General features: G+C 39.5%; 1 protein-coding gene across 3 annotated transcripts in view; it reads right to left on the reverse strand.

Moving 5' to 3' along the window:
• Positions 1 to 18,569, reverse strand: part of SNCAIP (synuclein alpha interacting protein) — a 90,081-nt gene that overhangs the window by 30,833 nt on the left and 40,679 nt on the right. For all 3 annotated transcript variants that reach the window (XM_074570441.1, XM_074570443.1, XM_074570442.1), the window contains 2 exons: positions 13,106 to 13,178; positions 72 to 934 (listed from right to left, as the gene is read on the reverse strand). In XM_074570441.1, coding sequence (XP_074426542.1) covers positions 72 to 934; positions 13,106 to 13,178 — 936 coding nt within the window. The remainder of the gene's footprint in view (positions 1 to 71; positions 935 to 13,105; positions 13,179 to 18,569) is intronic.

Consider the following 18,569-nt stretch of genomic DNA (forward strand, 5'->3'; position numbering starts at 1 on the left):
CTTTGCTGTCTTATTAAACCACATCACAGATTGCCCTTATTCTATGTGTTCATGAAAAAGATGATACTTACCAGTAAAGATATTTGGCCTTCCTTTACAATGTTTAAGATGCTCTTAATTTTTTTCACCTCTTCGCTCTTCTCTTCTGGGGCCCCTGCAGTGCTCCAGTTCATACTCAGTTCCTCTAGCTGCTTGCTTTCTGACACTGCCGTCTGCAGGTGGAAAGTCCTCAGGTGGCAGTTTGGCATAGTCTTCTCAGTTTTGTGAGCATGAGGATCAACAAATGTCCTGCTGAGGAAGCCCTTGCCCTGGGCTTCAGGTTCATGGACTGAGCTACACTTAACTAAAGGCTGGGAAAGCTCTAATTCTTCTGTTAAATGCTTGTGCTGATCAAGGACAATAGGCTGCGTTTTTCTCAGCTGAGAGCCTTTCACAGGAGACAGCACACAGAACTGCGTCCCGCCAGCAGGCGAGCTCTCTGTGCTCCCTGCAGAGCAGGTCTTGACGCTAAGACCATTCACTGTTGAACATACACCCAGAAGTTTTTTCTCAGGAGCTACCTTTGTAAAAGGAACAAGTTGCTGGCTTGATTTAATATAAGGCACATCCAAAATTTCATCCATATCCAGGTCATAGTGCTCCAGCTCCCCAAGTAGAACAGTGGGCTCAATGTTTTTGCTTTTAAGGCTCTCTCCTTCCCCTGGACTCTGGTCATCATTTGGAGGTGCAGACTGAGAATCGTTGCCTTTCTGGTATTCTCCCTTCTGGTTCTTCTGGTCATCACTTTCATTGTTCTCAGAGCTTTCTGGCTGGTGCTTTAATGGGGAAACCCTCTTCACTGGTCTGAATTTATTGCACACATCTGCAATTCCTGTTGGTTTCTGTGCATTTCCGATAAGAGTTGAGACTCCGCAGTTCCAGCTGCTGCTGGAAACTAAAGAAATAGAGGAATGTGATTTAGAAGGAACTACTATCAATCAGACTTGTGACATGATATAGCATGCTTTAAAGATATACCTAGCCAAACACTGCAAACAAGAATTACATTATAACATGCCACATATCTAAACAGAATTAACATCTCTATCAAAACAGCTGAAGAATTTGACACTCCAGAAAAGCAACTTCCTTCAAACAGGCCATACACTGTAATCAATTACAAATAAAGTAGTTTTAATCAAGTAACAGACATTGATAAGAGCCAAGTGGTGTTTATAGTGGCCCTGTCCAACTATGCTAGTTTTCACTCCGCTTTTTTTTATTGCACGGAGATACATCTTTAAGAGTAGGATGATTTTCTGGGAGGTGAAAAAAAGGGTTAGTCAAAAATTTTTAGTGGATTTGTTTTAACAACAGTCACAACAATTGAATTTTTGAGGCCTGTTATCTCCGGGAGATGCGTTTTTCATAAAAGAACTGGAAATTCATATGAGCAGTGACTGAGAGCTGGGACTACTCAGCCTGGAGAAGAGAAGGGTCAGAAGGAATCTATTCCTTGTGTATAATCACATGATGTGAAGCAATGAAGAAGAGGGTGCGAGGCTCTTCATGATGCCCACTGACAGGACAAGAGGCAGGGGCCACAAAGTGAAACACATGAAATTCCATCTGAACACAAGAAAACACTTTTTTACTGTGAGGCTGGTCAAACACTGGTACAGGTTGCCCAGAGACACTGTGGAGTGTCCATCTGTGGAGATAGTCAGAATCTAACTGGACACAGTCCTGGACTTAACCTGCTCTAGCTGACCCTGCATGAGCAGAGCTGTTGGACCAGGTATCTCAAGTGGTCCCTGCCAAACTAAATGATTTTGTGATTCTCTGATCTCAAAATTAAGCCTACACAAACACACACACACACACACACACAGAGCTCTGGACCTTTGAGACCACTATTTTAGTGCACTACAAGATATGGAGTTTGACCAGTGAATCTGATTTGCAGAGAAGAAAGGGAGCTCAAGGCACCTGAACTCTTAATCCTACTGAACTTGCACTCTTTCACACAGTCCCAGCTGGTCATATTTATGATCTCATACATCTTGGTTTAGCCCCAGCTGGCAAGAACCACGTGGTCTTTCACTCACTCCCCTCCCCTAGCAGCAGGATGGAGGGAGAATCAGAAAAGAAAGGCAAATCTTGTGGGCTGAGATAAAGGCAGTTTGACACCACAGCAAAGGAAAGAGGAAAACAACACCACTACTGACAGAGGAATATACAAACATGATTAATACGCAGGATCACTGACCAGAACCTGAAGCCCAGCCTGCTCCCAAGTGGTGATTCCTGTCCCCCCAACCCCCGCCAGCTCCCCCAGATCTATACTGAGCAAGATGTCACATGGTAGCGAATACCCCTTTGTCTAGTCTGGGTCAGGCAACCCAGCTGTGTCCTGTCCCAGCTCTTGTGAAAATTAACCCTACCTCTGTCAGAACCAGGACACCATAATCGTTGGAACTCTGGCAAAGAGTTTTCCTTATTTTGTTATTTTCAGTTGAGGGACAGTGCTAAAACCACTAAAGCCTTTAGGCAGTTTCTATGCCCCTTTCAATGTACACTAAGAGTTAACATGTTCTGAAAGTCAAGAATACTGTTTAAACAAAGCAGATTTATTACACGTGCTAACTGCATATCAGTGGGATCTAATTTGTGGTCAAAACACACAATTTGCCATGAACACCTTCCTAAGGAAACAGATATATACACTTTCAGTGCGGCATTAATGTCTGAAGTGAAAGATTAGTATGGCTTAGTAGTTATGGATGTCTGAAAATTACCTTAATACTTTTGGAAGTGCTTAAGAATACATTTCCGAAGAAGAAATAAAAATAATAATAATCAAAAGGCATGTAACTTAGTGGGCCAATACAAAGAACGCACTGTACTGACTTATTTATGTATTGTATAAGATTCTAGGTTCAAAGGCCTACACTTTTATGTTGGTTTTATTTACATGTGAAATTTTTTCCAAGTGATACAGGGAAATGGATACCATATGTTTCCCAGCTGTTTTGTTCTGACAGGAACTATTAAGCACTCAGTATGGAAATGAATTCTGTCTGAGTTTTATGAAAACACTGCTTTCAACACAGGGGCCTAGACAGAGGAAAAGGCATCAACATTTTGTTTGTCGTCACTTTATTTAAGCTTACATTTATTTTGTTGCTTGGCTTTCTCCATTTCTAACCTTAAAAACACACATTTACATAATCCACTAATGACAAAATTGTAAAATTGGACACTGCAAAGAAGCTATGACCTTTGTTACAAATCTGTCTCAGGTCATTGTAAAGTCATGTATTTCTCTTTTCTTTCATTACAGTTAGAGTAAGGTACTTGCATTTTTTTCATTGTTTTTCTTCTAAGTATCTCTTTACAAACACTGCTTTTCCAGAAAACAAACTGGAACAATGAGAACAGTTAGCAATATTTTTGCAGACTTACAAACATATTCCTCACTTAACTGGGATGATGAATTTACACTGTATTTAATAAAGGATTAGAATATAGCATTTAACCACATAGCAGTAGGGAAGCAAGCAAGTCAGACTGGTAGACACAATCCTTCTTTGTGCTATTTTCTACTTGGGTGCCGTACAGGCTGCACCGGTGCTTAGGCTGTTACAGCATGGTTTCCCCCTACACAACACTGAAACCACAGGCCAGAGCTGACCAGGGCATGGCTTGAATCTCTTCTGTTCTGTTTTCAGATGTTTGTTCCCTGAAGAAGCAAAAGCAAGTGCTGCCTATGTCCTCCAAAGCACCAGCACGGCAGGAGTTATGTGAGTAGTCTTCAACAGCTGCTCCAGGGGAGAAGCCTCTTGCTCATCTGTCCATACTTATGAACTCGGTCAGGGGCCATTAAAAGTCTGGGTCAAATAAATACTGTTTGATTCTTTTATAAACAACAGTAAAGGATGGTCTGAGGCATCCTTAAGGCAGGGGACTAGAATGTGGAACAGCTAGGTTGATTCCAGAATCTGACAAATAATTCTAGTATCATCTTGGACAAGCCATATCTCTTCTGTGCACCACTACCTCAAATATGAAAAAGCGATGACAAATTTTTTCCAACTATGCTGTCAAAATTATTTCTTTAACTTTTATTCATTAATATGAGAGAGTTGGATGATCCTGTTGTTGTGTTGCTGAAGTAGAAAAAGAGAGGAATGCAAAAACTGGGGAGAATTCATTCACATCAGTAAGGAAGCGTTGTGCTGCCTAATAGACCTAAGGAGCCAAAGCATTTCCTTGGCAAGGGTCAAATTTGAAAAAGTAGTTCTTCACCATATACTGTGCTCTACATCCTTCTTGAGGAAGAGAAAATGAAAAATGTGAATAAAGAGGCCTGTAGGCTTATGTAGTTTCACTTATTTATTTATCTGTTTGTTTGTTTATAGATGTCCTAGCACTACTGGGGGCCAATAATCAGAAAAGGGGACAATTAGGAAGCAAATTCTCTTGCAATTTAATCACTTAATCAGATTTTATTTTAGTAATCAAAATTTACCTTGAACTTTCTAAAAAGAAATCCTTATATCATGTTTCGAATTGGAAGCATCTGTTGACTTCAGAGCATTTTTCGACATCATCTCTGTATCTAGGGCATGGGGAGGTGAAAGGGGGAGTTTTATCTGGCATACAAGCATCTGTAGAATTATAGGGTAACTGTATGAGTTTTGTCCAACCATCAGGACTACCTCATGCACAGATGAAACTTTACCCTTGTGAGAGGCAGTTTCTGTGATTCTTACAATCTAATGCCAAACATCAGAATACTTTTAAATTGTCCTGAGTATAATGAAAATAACAAAGAACTTAGCTTTTACTTTATAAGGAAGCTACTACTGAAATTCATCGCTGGTGTGTGTGTAAGAGCCTGTATCGCTGGCATATGGGTACAGTAACATTCTTTAAACGATGACGATGGCTTCATGAAGTCTACAGCACCGGTGACAAACAGGAGGTGCCAAAATGCTGTATATCACACATTAGTGCCATTACAAAATGAACTGAACACATTGCAAAGCGGTATTTGTAGATGTTGCTATGCCAAATCTTCACGAACCCAGAATGACTCACACTCAAAGAGCACTGACTGACTGAGGAACTGGTCAAACTCCTAACAGCGTGTTTCTGTCACTATCACCACCAACTCGTTTAGGTTTACACTTTGACCAATGTTCTGGAGTCATGAATGCTGCTGTTGAACAGTCTGGACATACAACGGGCAGTGGTGCAGCAAAGCAGGAAAATGGATGTAAAAATCTGAGTCATTTGCAGATGAGCTGGCAACTGAGTCCATGTTGCTCTGCTAAGTCACTTGACACCTACACACTGGTTTAACAGAAATGAAAAAGAATATCAGTTCACTCCTGCTCTTCTGTAGGTGGCAACCAGTGATCCCCATTACTATGCCACATCCTTGAATGAAATCCTTGAGCCCTTTTAGCTTGCTATCTCTATTCCTTCTCAGGATGGAGAGCAATATGTTACAGTTAACTGCACTGAACCACTGTCCAGGAGAAAAAATGGATGACTTCCCTTTATCCAAAAAGTTATCAGTCAACCATGCCATTAATGCTTCCACCTAATGACATGATCTGCATCCAGACTGTGCTAACTCTAAATTCTCTGTATTTCAACCTTTGTTTTCTATGAATTCCATGCCTGTGCAGTCACAAATCACAGTAAAACTCTGAATAAAGGAGAACAATACAGTTCTTGGGCCCTGGACCTGAGAGTCCTGGACTATTGTAAGACTATCTGCTGATTTTATCATGCCTAATAGATCTTTCAAAGGTCTATGAACCTCTGAGGTTGAATCACAGTTATTTATTGTTGACAAAGAGGTGGAAGCATTACGATTGCTTCCCTAATAACATTTCCCCAAAGCAACTTGGTTGCAAAGTTCTTTACGCGGCATTCACTTGGAATATAGTCCTTGAGCAGTTTGGTGTAACTGGAACTGCTCTGAGCACAAGGAGGTGGACAAGATGGCCTTCAGAGGTGCCCTCTGACTTAAGTTATGCTGTGATGAAGATGTAACCACCCTGGAAGAATGCTGCCTGCTTGCGGGTAGTAGCAAGACTGGAAACAAATTGTAAAACTGACAGACAAGAGAAGACACTGTTTGGGGGCTTTTACATCAAGATCTTGTTGACGTGTACTTGGAAACTCCCAGTACGCAATACTGGGAGGTATTCTCTACCCTTGCTGACAACACAAGAAGCTTATTTACCATGTAGGATTCAACTGTTGACCCTCTAAAAAAGGTAAAGAGGAGGACCTTGGGAACTGCTGACCAGTCAGCCTCACCTCTTTGCCTGGGAAGGTCGTGGAACAGATCCTCCTGGAACCTATGTGAAGGCATATGGATGACAGAGAGGTGAGTAGAGACCGCCAACGAGGCTTTACCAAGTGAAAATCACGCCTGACTAATCTTAGTGGCCTTCTACAATGGAGTGACTGCATCAGCGGACAAGGGAAGAGCTACTGATGTCATCTACCTCAACTTCTGGAAGGCCTTTGACACGGTCCACCCCCAACATTCTTGGCCCTAATTTGGAGAGAGAGGTTTGATGGATGGACTACTTGGTGCAAAAGGAATTGTCTGGATGTCCACATCCAAAAAGTTGCAGTGAACAGCTCAATGTCCAAATGGAGATTAGTAACAAGTGGTGTTCCTTGGGGATTTGTACTGGAACTGGCACTGTTTAATTAATCTTTATTAATGACATAAACAGCGGGATTGAGTGCACCCTCAGCAAATTTGCAGATGACACCAAGTTGAGTGGTACAGTTGGCTTGCTTGAGGGAAAGGGATGCCATCCAGAGGCACTTTGACTGGGCTTGAGGACTGGGCCTGTGTGAACCTCATGAGGTTCAACAAGGCCAAATGCAAGGTCTTGCACGCTTATGATGAGGGTGGTGAGACACTGGGACAAGGTGCCCAGAGTTGTGAATGCCCCATCCCTGGAACTGTTTAAAGGTCAAGCTGGATGGGGCTTTGAGCAACTTGATCTAGTGAAAGACATCCCTGCCCAAGAAAGGAGGGTTGAACTAGATAATCTTTGAAGGTCCGTTACAGCCCAAACAATTCAATGATTCTATAAATAAGAACGAGCTCTGTTAGGTTGATTCCATTGCTACCGAAGGATGAGTGCATTCAAATTACTTTCTTTTACCTGAAACTCTTTCTCCTTGCTTTAAAAATCAATTTACTGTGGAGTTTACTTCACTTTCCATCATCATCATGTAGGAAGCCTGGGATTAGCATTTGACAACTGCTCATATCTATTAAATATTTTTTAAAATGCAGTATTTCACCATATTGCTCATGTACTACATAATCATTTTGGGGCTTGCAGTACATTTCACATTTGGAGTTTTACTGTCCTCTGAAAGAAATGCCTGAGCTTCTTCCTTGTGATATGACTCTGGCAGAGACTCTTGAATCAATTAAGACTTGTACTCATTCCAGGTCCATTTAGAGCACTGTGATTCTCACTTTGTAGACAGACACTGAGGTGTTGTCTACACCAGGGAAACTTTCAGAAAATTCCTCAGAGTTGTTAAAACCAATTTATCTCCAACACTGGCAGCAATATTGGGGACCCAAGAGTTGGAGGAAGGGATGTCCCTGATGTATCGATGGATAATCAAAACCAGTTCTGAATATCTATTTACTGTTTTATTAATATCACTGAAATAATATTTAACAATTTTAACTGAAGGTGGCACTGTTTAACAGTTTTAATATATTAATAACTTCCAGGAGTACATTTTAGGGTTCATTAACGTAAGCTCTATAGCATGGGAACCTGAATTAAAGAACAACCCTGCACAGATAAGAACAGAGGAGTTTGTTCCCATTTAAGTGGAATTTGAAGCTACTCTAAAGAAGAAAGAAAGGGTAAACTGGGTAAATAATAATTCATCCTTGTAAATAACAATGTAACTTTTCTAGTTAATTCAAACATAAATATGAGCCTTGGTGAATGAATAATTTTTCTTAACTTGGCTTGAGGAAAAACACTACAAAACTGGCATTTCTTAAGTAGAGAATATAGAAGAGGCAAAGAAAATTTCAAAATTAACAAATGGGGTTTACCCTTGTCCAGTCTGATATAAGCATGTAAAAGGGAGGTAGCAAGTAAAGTTCTACTAAAAAAACAGAAGTCATTCTGGTAAAAAATGTGTAAAATAGGAAGAGGGATGATGTGAAAACAAGGTAGGAAAGGAGTTTATATACAGCTATCACAAGTGTCACTGCATACTAATTATTGTTTTTTTTCTGAGAAAATTCTTCAGTATTCTACCAAGGAATTATCCAATCAATTTTGTATTGTTGCAGACATATTTACTTGGTTGGTATTTGGAGCACAACAGACTCTGTGAAATTAATGACATACAACACTGCCTCCAAATCAAATTTTACTTTAATTTCTCTTATAGCTAACAAACCGCCAAGAGCTTGAGACAGAACTTGTGTGCAAGCTTATATTCACAGATTTATTTCTTTTTCTCAAATAGGAAACTAATCTTCTGAATAATTTTGTGAATTACAGTTACTTTGGGAATGAATAAAGCAGTGCAGAAGGGTAACTGCTGGAGATTAAAGATGAACTTGTTTTTATCAACCTGTGAATAAAGGTCTAGAGTAGGATATTGTCCTCATTTGAGACATACATTTAATGACAACCAAAAGACATAATAGTTGACGGAATATACTTCAACAATGATATGGCTCAATGAAGCTTGTTGAACACAGATGTCTTGAGCCATTTGCTCAAGTGGCCTTAGAAAACCCGCCCAGAATGAAAGCAACCAATTTCACGCCTAATAACAAAAGAATAAAGGACTGGTTTCTGTTTCAGTTCATCATTTTACGTTAGACAATGACGGAAATCAATGGGCTAACACTTCATTTCAGAAAAATAAGTTAGCTAGACCTATTTTTAAACTATACTCTTTAATTTTCTATCTTTGAAGAAGAACAGTGCCCATCTTAGTGGTTATTATGCTAGCTACAAAGATCATTCCCTTGAAGCATGGTGGTAGAGAAAACAATTACCCTTAGTCACACTTTATTGTGGATAAGCCAGGATTTGCCCTACACCTTTTCTCCAATCTCATATGTCCGTAATATGGGGGTATTGACACACATACTTTGTCTCCAAGGATCCCTTGGAATTTTCCTGAGTCTGAATTCCATAAATCCAGAGCAGTCAGGACTGAGATTGCACCGAATGCATGACTTTTATGCACATCTGGCAAAAGGGTGAGGAAGGAACCACAGGACCTTCCCACCAGTACAGATCACTGGCCAGTGCTGTCCAATAAAGGGAAGCAACAGTGGAAATTCAGGGAGGAAAAACTACACGTCGGGAACTCCTTTCCCAGACTTTCTAATCTCTCCTTGTCCAAAAGAAAAAGCAATCTAAGCAAAAGTTAGAGTTATTTGACCAAACGAAATAGTTAAAAAAACCCCAACAAAATATGTTGAAAGGTCTATGTGAAACGCTTGAGAAAGCACAGACTGGTAAACACTGGTATGTTTGCCTAGGACTAAAAGTGCTTAGAGTAATTTGAAAACAATGTAACCAAACACTTTCATATGTTACCAACATATTAGTGAATGTTTACATGAAACGGGGAAAGAAAACCGGATTTAAAGGGCTACTTACTAAACTTATCTGTGTACAATTAATAGTAAGACTTTCATAATATCAGCCATATAATTAAAAAATGTAATTCCACAAAGAGGAACTGTCTGGTTTAGAACTGTTCTAACAATCTTGTTGGCGAAAATGGTTGTCTCCATATTTATAGGTATTTTTAAGTATAAAGTTGAATCTTTCTCTATAATTTTTTCTTAACTTAGTGAACTAAATATTTTTCTGAGACAAAGCTGACAGAGAATTATTTTTTAGATTATTAGGGTACTGACTTATCTAATCCTATAACTAACCTATGCTTAACTTCTTTTAAAAAAAATAATTATTGAATAGTTCTATTTCCACATTCTTCTCTGTTTCAAAGAAGAAATGCAACCTCTAACTAAGCAGGAGTCAGTATGAGGTAGAAAGCTGGATCAGCTCTTTTAAACTCTGAGTTTTCCTGTGTGCAACTACTTAAATTGCCAACGGAATACAGATATAAAATAGTATAAATGTTAGGCACACTAAAGATTTAAGATACAATCTATCTTCATCAAAAATAGCACATCGCAACAAGAATTTGGGAAACTTGTTTTTAATGGTCTACAATATGAGGAAGACAAGAGACCGCATCAAAAGCAACTATGAAAATTCAACAGATGGAGCCTTACACAACGTTGACTGATGCAGCTCTGTTGATATTTCAAGGTACTTCAGACATTAAAGTCTGTACAGATATAAAGTGATACCCTCCTGTTCAGCACTATATGTTTACTCAGTGATTAAGCAGAGTGAAAATAAAATAGATTTTAGTACTATTTCCAATTCACCAAAACTCTTAAGTGGTAAGTAGAGAGAAAAAATAGATTTAGTACTCTTTCCAGCTTGCCAATATTGTTATCAGTGCTAAAGACCTCTTTTTTGACTCAAGACTTAAACAAAGCTGCGAATTAACTTCCACTGGCAGACTCCCCAGTGCTACTACTGTCTTCCAGCAATGCCTGTACTTGCTTCTGTCAACCCCTTTTCAAGGCAATAGATGAGTGCAGATGTAATTAAATCATTGAAAAATGTCCAATTGCAGAGGCAACCATGAAACAACAGAGCTACACATTAAGTTGTCAATATTGCACGGTCTTAAGGCAGAGCTCATAACCAGTGCTTCATCCTTACTGTTGGTCTGCATTTCACTTTAAGGCTAGTATCTGAATTTTAAAAATAACATACTCTTCTTCGTGAAAACAGATATTGACGCTGCTGCTGTGGCTGAGCAGGGTACATGCAGTAAAATATGTCTTAAGGGCTATTCCTGCTCTTCTTCTTCAGTTCACCTTGCTCAGTGCAGCTGAATGACTGCATGGCTTTATCTCCTTTTATGATAAGACAAGATAATGCCCTGCCACCACATGATCAGCTGCTAACACTGATAGACAGAAATAAGGGGGAAATGGCAGTAGGGAGAAAATGGGGGAGAGGGAAAAGTGGAAGACACGAGGGAGGGGGGTACTGGGTGGTGAATGGAGAGGGACACAATGAGGGGCAATAAATGCTGGGGAGGAGAATGGTGAGAAGAATGGGAGGGAGAAGGGCCTAGAAGAATGATGGGAAGAATATTGGGAAACACTGGGGGGAAAGACTGTGGGGAAAACTGAGGTGAAAAGCAGGGGAAAGACTCACGAGGAAGAATGGTGGGAAAGACTGGGGAGGGAAGAATGTGGGGGAAGAAAAGGGAAGCTGTGGGGAAATGGGGAGGAAGAATGGTGGGGTGAACACTGGGGAGAATGGTGATGAAGAAGGGTGGGGAGGAATGGTAGGGAGAATGGTTAGGAAAACAGTGGGGACAATGGCAGAGAGAATGGTGGGGAGAACAGGGAAAGAAGAATGGGAAGAGGAACGGGGAAGAATGGTGGGAGGAATGTGGGGAGGTATGAGGGGATAAATGGTAAGGAGGATGGCAAGGAAGAATGCGGAGTAGAAGGGGGGAAGAAGAGGGGAAGAAAGAGAGAAAGACAAGGGAAGGAAGGAGGAGGAATTAGGGAAGAATGGGGGAAGAACGGAGGGAGAGAAATGGTGTGAGAATGGGAGAAGGGGAAAGAGTGGGGAGAACGGGGGTAAGAGCGGGTAAGAAGTAGGGAAGGAGAGGGGACAAAAGGAGAAGAAGGGAGGAAGAAAGGAATAAGGAAAGGGGGAAGAAGGAGGAAGAAAGTAGAAAGAAGAGAGAAGAAAAGGGATGGGGTGAGGTAGGGCAAGGACAGAAGGGTGTAATGGGGGAGGATAGGTGAATATAGAGGGAAGGATTGCAGAGGATGGGGGAGGACAGGGGGAAGGCTGGGGTAGAATGAGATAGGGCAAATTGAGGGGGGTGAATCAGGGATCTGCTCCATTTCCACTTCTTCCCTGCCTCTGCTTGCAGCAGATAATAGTGTGTACGCAATCACTGCTGTGCCCTGGGCGGGCAGCACCATGGCAAGCAGGTATGGTAAGGAGAGCTTTGTTTCCCTTTATTGCCAAGGCCAGTGGCATACGGCTGTGATGACCTGACCTTTAATGACCATGGTAGAAGAAGCAACTCTCAGAAAGTTTCAACTTAGTACGCACCTCAGAAATTTACAACTCTCTGAAAGGAAACATAGAAATAAAAGTTGCCAAAGTACAGCACAGTTCTTAAAGCCTTCTATCATCCCACAAATTCCAGGTCTCCCATTTCTGTTACAAAAGTATTTGATGAAATAACATTAACGAAAGTTCAATTAAAACATTAGAAAGCACAGTAAACTTTTCATAGCTCAACAAAAATGCTCCTCTCACCAATTCATTTCTCTTCCATCAGGAAGAGTAAAACAAAGGCAGATTAATCTGATTTACAGAGTGAAAAACAACACTGAATGCACTTTTTGTCAGGGGGCAGGGGGAAGGTCTCCAGCTGGTTCTCATCTGTATGCCATGATTCTTCATTTAGTTTACACTATTAAACTAAAAAACTCAGCTTTAATCTTAACTATTACAGTATGCCTTAGAGTAGATTCTATCATGTAGCATCCTTGATACAGTTTCAGACTCTGGCAAAACATCATCCCTCAAACTGGTCATGGCCATATGGGTAGTAAATGTATCCAACATTTTTTCATTGGCGCCTACATTATTACGTCTTGTCACCAATGGTTTCTCGGGTTTTCAAGTAAATTGTTGCATATACTGTGGTTTGGAGCTGCTGAGATGAAGCCCTACATTTATCTGTATACAGCCAAATCCTTTTTTGGAACTTTTTTTCCTTCTAATGAACTAACATCTGTTGAAAAAAAAAAAAGTCATGTTTCCAGAAAGCTGTACAAAAATGAGAGAAAACACAACAGCAGAACACTGCCAAGAAGCTATTGTTGCCAAGTTGTACATGATAAAAAGCAGCCTCGAAAATGATGGGTGGACAGAAGTGGGCATCATACCTGATCTGTCTTCATTTTGTGAATCACACCTTCTACATAATTCTGGGATGGTCTTGAGGGAAGTTACAGAATACTGTAAAAAAGGAAAAAATGCGTATGAAGTAATTAATTTAAAAGGATAAAAAGTAAGGCTTTCAAGAGGTCATGTCATGGGCACAGCCTAAGCCTGCCAACCCAAGGGTACTTCCAGTAGTCTGATGGTCTTCTCAGGTTGCATGAGAAAAGTAAACGGCATCTGCTGTTGTGTCCCACTTTGAGGGATATCAAACAGACCTTCAAAGCTACAACAAAGTGTCTCCCCACCTCAGATTTCTCCTCCTGCATATCACCATTATTCAAGCCACAAATACATTTTATATATCCATCCTTTCCGTGGGAGGCAAGATGCATCAAAGGTGAGAACAGATCTAAGCTTCACAGTAAACGTTGAGGGTCTCACTTTGCCCACCTAGGCATCTGTTATGGTGATTATACTGCAAGATACTTCATGCTTAAAAATTAGAATTCAAGCTTTCACAAACCAATATGTATAAGTAATGCAGAAATATTTGCACCATAGAGATCTAATTTCACAGAGGGTTGCATGTACACACACATATCAGACAACAGGCTCATTTAGCTAACCCAGGATTTATTACAGAAAACTTGTATTATTACTTTGATGTGACAGGATATGACTGATATTAATCAATATGTTATTCTCTGAATTCAGCATTAAAAAGGAAAAAAACAGAGATGACATATGTATCTTACTAAACAGAAATCTTTTTCTTGTAAACTTGTGGAATACCCCTGGTAAGACACATGATCCAGTGTCATAAAACTACACATTCTGACATACAGAAATTAAGTTACTTAATAACAAGCCTTCCTTAACCAAATGCTTAAACGTTACAGGAATCTTCACTTAAACAAATGAAAATCATTATGTCTGTGAAAGATCAATGCCTTTGCTCATATAAAAAAAGCCTATTAAAAACAGTATATTGGAAACTAAACCAGAAAAAAAGCATTTAGGATTAGCACAACTGAAAATTTTTAAAGAATATATAAACACCATATGTTTTCAAAGAAACAGATTTTTTTAGCTGGTGTGCTATTGACCAATGAAGCAAAACAACTACATATAAAACCACATGAGCTTTCCACACAAAAAACATTGTACTGTTTTTTGCTGATAGTTCGTCATTCAAAGTCTGATGTGCTTCTAATGCACTGCTGGAAATCTACTTCAAAATAATCTAAAGTCGACCTCATGTGACCAATTGCAGAAGTAATTTACTTCTCTGGTGGAAGTTTAAGACTGTTGCTCAATTGATTGTAGTTACTTTATTAAGCCTCAAAAACCTCCCATGCCTTACTTTTTCCCTTGCTGACCTGATTCAGGGATGTATTGAGAAACCTCAACCACAGCAATAACCTCTCAAAAGTATTCCCAGGATCAACACTGAACTTATTAATTAAAATGTGTAGCAGCACTCCACAGAACTACCCAGTGACTCCAATCCCCATTAAACAAGGCTATGTCTATAAGGCTGTGACTCCTCCAGGATGTGACAGCCTAAAGCAACAAAGAGCAGAACAGAGACAGGGAGAAAGATGCTACTAGATACAAATTAATACGAGTTAAACACACACATGCACAAACACCATGTGCTGTGCTTCACTCTAGTTATTGTTTAATAAAGATCGAGCTGTTAAGCTATACATCTTGCTATTTCAGCACAAAGACTCAGAAGGCAATGTTGAACTGGTCTAGTAAGATTCTTAAGAGAATCCAAGGAACATGTCTCCAAGGAATATGGTAGCTTCATAAGACCAGCTGGTGCAGTTTAAGCTATTACACAGTTTGTAATTCAATTAGAATGAGGCCTTTTGTATTCCATTGCTATGTGTTTTGTCAGACAACCTCAAAAACAGAAAGACATTTTTCTTTTAGTCTTTTTTCCTGTTCTTTCCTGGAAGAATAGATTTTCTTTCTGTTTCAACATTGCACTAAAATGCATTCAGTTACCATCTCCCACCACCAAAAATGTATTAAATGTTATATATTTGATTATGCATTTTAATCATATTGGTTTGATTTCATTAACAGATTTCCTCCCACTCACCTCTGTCCTCAAAAAGACTTCTGCACATTTACATTTCTGCCATCTGTATTTTGTGGTCAAGATGTGGAGAACTGGCTTTTGGTCCAGGAAGCAACTAAAATTACTCTTTGAAGTGGAACTTTCCCAACCATAAGCACAATCCGTTGCCAGGTCTTTTCTCTAGAACTACCTTCTCTCATACTCTAGCTCCAGCTCTGATCATCAGTAATGTTTGTTAGCTTTTCTTCAATCAAAAATTTCAAGGTATCAAGTGGTATCACAGAGGGACAGCGAAAGATGTTGAGATTGCAGCCCCTCTCTGGAACAGAATTTTAGACTTAATGCTTATTCAGTGGCATTAAAATTATTTATTTTCCATTTTTCGTTCAATAAGTTTAAATTGTTCTACATACAAAATTAAACACCATTTCTCCCATTTCCCCATTAGAGTAACCAAAGTCAACCAGACTTGAGGGCCATGCCCAAAGGCATAAGTGACAATGTGAGAGCTAAGGACATCAGGTCGCTTCATTAGACAATGCTCACTGTGATCTTTGGTATTTAATCAAAGTGTGTTGCGGTTGATGGTGAAATTCAGTAACAAAACTAAGGGCTTCTTCCCGGGATAATGTATGTAATAGCATTTTTGATTGCTGTTTGAGGTGTGGGTTCTTTTTCTGCATTTAAGGCATGCCTATATCCAACCTGAAATAGTGAATTTCAGTAAACCCTTCAAAAACTTTGTAAGATGGAAGAACAGTATCAACAGCTAACAAGAGACAAGAAGCAGTAACAAGTATTTCATGCAAATGCAAGATATTCCCAATTTTCTTCAACTATTCAACAATAGACACTATTAATTCAGGGGAAAACAGAACCTCCCTTATCAAACAAAACATTTGTTCATTGTCTGAAACTGCACTACAGAATATGAATTAATGCAAATGTTAACCTTTTAAATTTCACATGGTTCTCAAATTTTAATGCAATAAATTTTAAACCCAACACATAAGAAAAAACCCTTCAATCTCTAGTAAGGCTGTTCTGTGCTGTGCCACTTGCAGACTTGCTTATGTCTGAGAAGTATCAGAATGAAGAAATACTGGATCATGAGTGGTAGCATAGAAATGTACATACAAAATAGTAAAAAAAAAAGTAAATTCAAAAGCAAAAGTTATTTTTTAACGTTCTTTGTGGAGAATACCTTTAATGTCTCCTGAAATGGAGTCAAAGGGCGAAGTTGGACACAAAGTGTGACTCTCAGACCATGACACCCACAAAACACTAAGGATCATGTCCTGCTCCAGCTGGAATCGGTATCAAAACTCAACAATTTTACCTCCACTGGATCAAGACACCAGTGACTGTGTCCTGCTCTTAAATGCATAGCTCCTTGTTTTCATTTAGATAGAGAAAACAGACACTTTCCTTCATTATAGCTAATTTGTTTCCAGGTTTTATTATTACTGTAAGCCATTGAACAGTCTCATTTCAGTTTATTTGCTATAGTGGAAAATAAACTGTTTTGTTGATATTCAAATCCCATTACATTAATACCTTTATATTACATTGGCTAAATCATTTAGAACTGTACAATACCACCCTTTTCCCTAGACATTTATTTGGGAGTAGCAAGCTACATTGAGAACAAGCAAAGCAACAATACTTGGCCTGAGGCTGCAGGAAGATTTTTCTCAATAGTAGTGTCAATTTAAGCAGCTCCAGAGTAAGAAAGTGGGGGAATGAGATTAGGAATGAGATTTCTCACAGTCCGTGTGAGAAATAACAGCTCCCAAAATAAACTTTTTACTTAATGTCTGTGATCAGCATCTTTGGAGTATTGGTTAGGTTATTTGTGCTATGTATTGTTTATAGCATCATATATAGACACTTCATATATTATTCTTCCCTTTAACTTTAAAGGAGACCTATATAGACATTAACGCTGTTAAAGGTACAAAATGTCTTTCTATGAACCTTTTAGTGTCCTTCTGCATTTTGTTTCATTCTGAGAAGGGAGAGGGGAAAAAAAATAAGAGAACTATCAATGAGTTGATCGGCTGGGTGGGAAATAATGCTGCAGTTAGTGACTATGCCTACACAGCTACGTAGGACCCCCCTCATTTGCTGAAGTCCTGGTTGCTCAGTAGGCAAAGCCTGGCTGTGCGTTGCCTGTACACCTGTATGAGCTTGAGAGGGGACCCAGATCTTTCCATGGCTGAGGACGGGTGATAGCAGGCTCAGGAGGTGCCCCATGATGAGTAAATAGGAGGCCAGGGGATTGGCCATACTCCTGACCATACATAGTTTACATCTGCCCTGCCAGGTGAGGATTGACATGAAGAAGTTTTTCAAGCTGTTTCAAAATACCTGACAATTCAACATCTGGTTAATCACACTTTAGTTGACTTACTGCACTCCCATTTCACGAAGTTTCAAATCAGGCCCAGTCCTGCACTGGCACCAGTGAGCCAGGCTTTTATTCATACAGAGCTATTTGAATATGATATATGATCAGAGCAATAATCTATACACTCAACGCCAAATAGTTTACAAATATCTATCACCAGGAGCTCTGTTTATGACTAGGTAATTTGTTATTATTTCTGTAAACCAAGAAATAAAATCATTTCAGTTTGCACAGTTTGCCAGTGCAATATAAATCCTGTATTTTAGTTAAAGGATTAGGAAACCTTCAGTTGTATGATAACGATAGCATACAACATACAAGCAGGAATAAATTTATGGGTAAAAATGAAGAATACTAAGGGGAAGAAGGGGAAAGTTTAAAACATACTTTTAATAGTGTATCTCATTTAATGCAACCTAAAGGTCGTAAATTTTTTTACTTCCTTTCTGTGAGTAGTTATTAATGAAGAAATAAATGAAAATATTCAGCTTGGTTGCTTAACGTCATTGCAGACAGAATATTATTTTTGTTTAATGTAAACAAGAGTCCCAGAAACCTATTCTGCTGTCTAAACTGCACTCAAATATACTCTGCCAGATGTACCTGGAATAGTACCATCTTAGTTTGCAAAATAAGCATCATATTTGCATTCCAGGGCTTGAGGGAATTGGTAGATGTGGTTGCTAAGCCACTCTCAATCATATTTGAAAAGTCACGTCAGTCAGGTCAAGTCTCCAGTGACTGGAGAAAAGTGAGTATCACATCCATTTTTAACAAGGGTAAAAAGGAGGACCCTGGGACCTAGTAAGCAGTCAGCCTCACCTCAGTGCCCAGTAAGACAATGGAATAGATCCTCCTGGGAGCTATGTTGAAACATATGGATGACAGAGATAATTTGAGACAACCAACATAGCTTCACAAAGGGCAAATCGTGCCTGATAATCTAGTGGCCTTCTATGGTGGA

The sequence above is a fragment of the Larus michahellis genome, chromosome Z (genome assembly GCF_964199755.1).
Source record: "Larus michahellis chromosome Z, bLarMic1.1, whole genome shotgun sequence".
NCBI lineage: Eukaryota > Metazoa > Chordata > Aves > Charadriiformes > Laridae > Larus > Larus michahellis.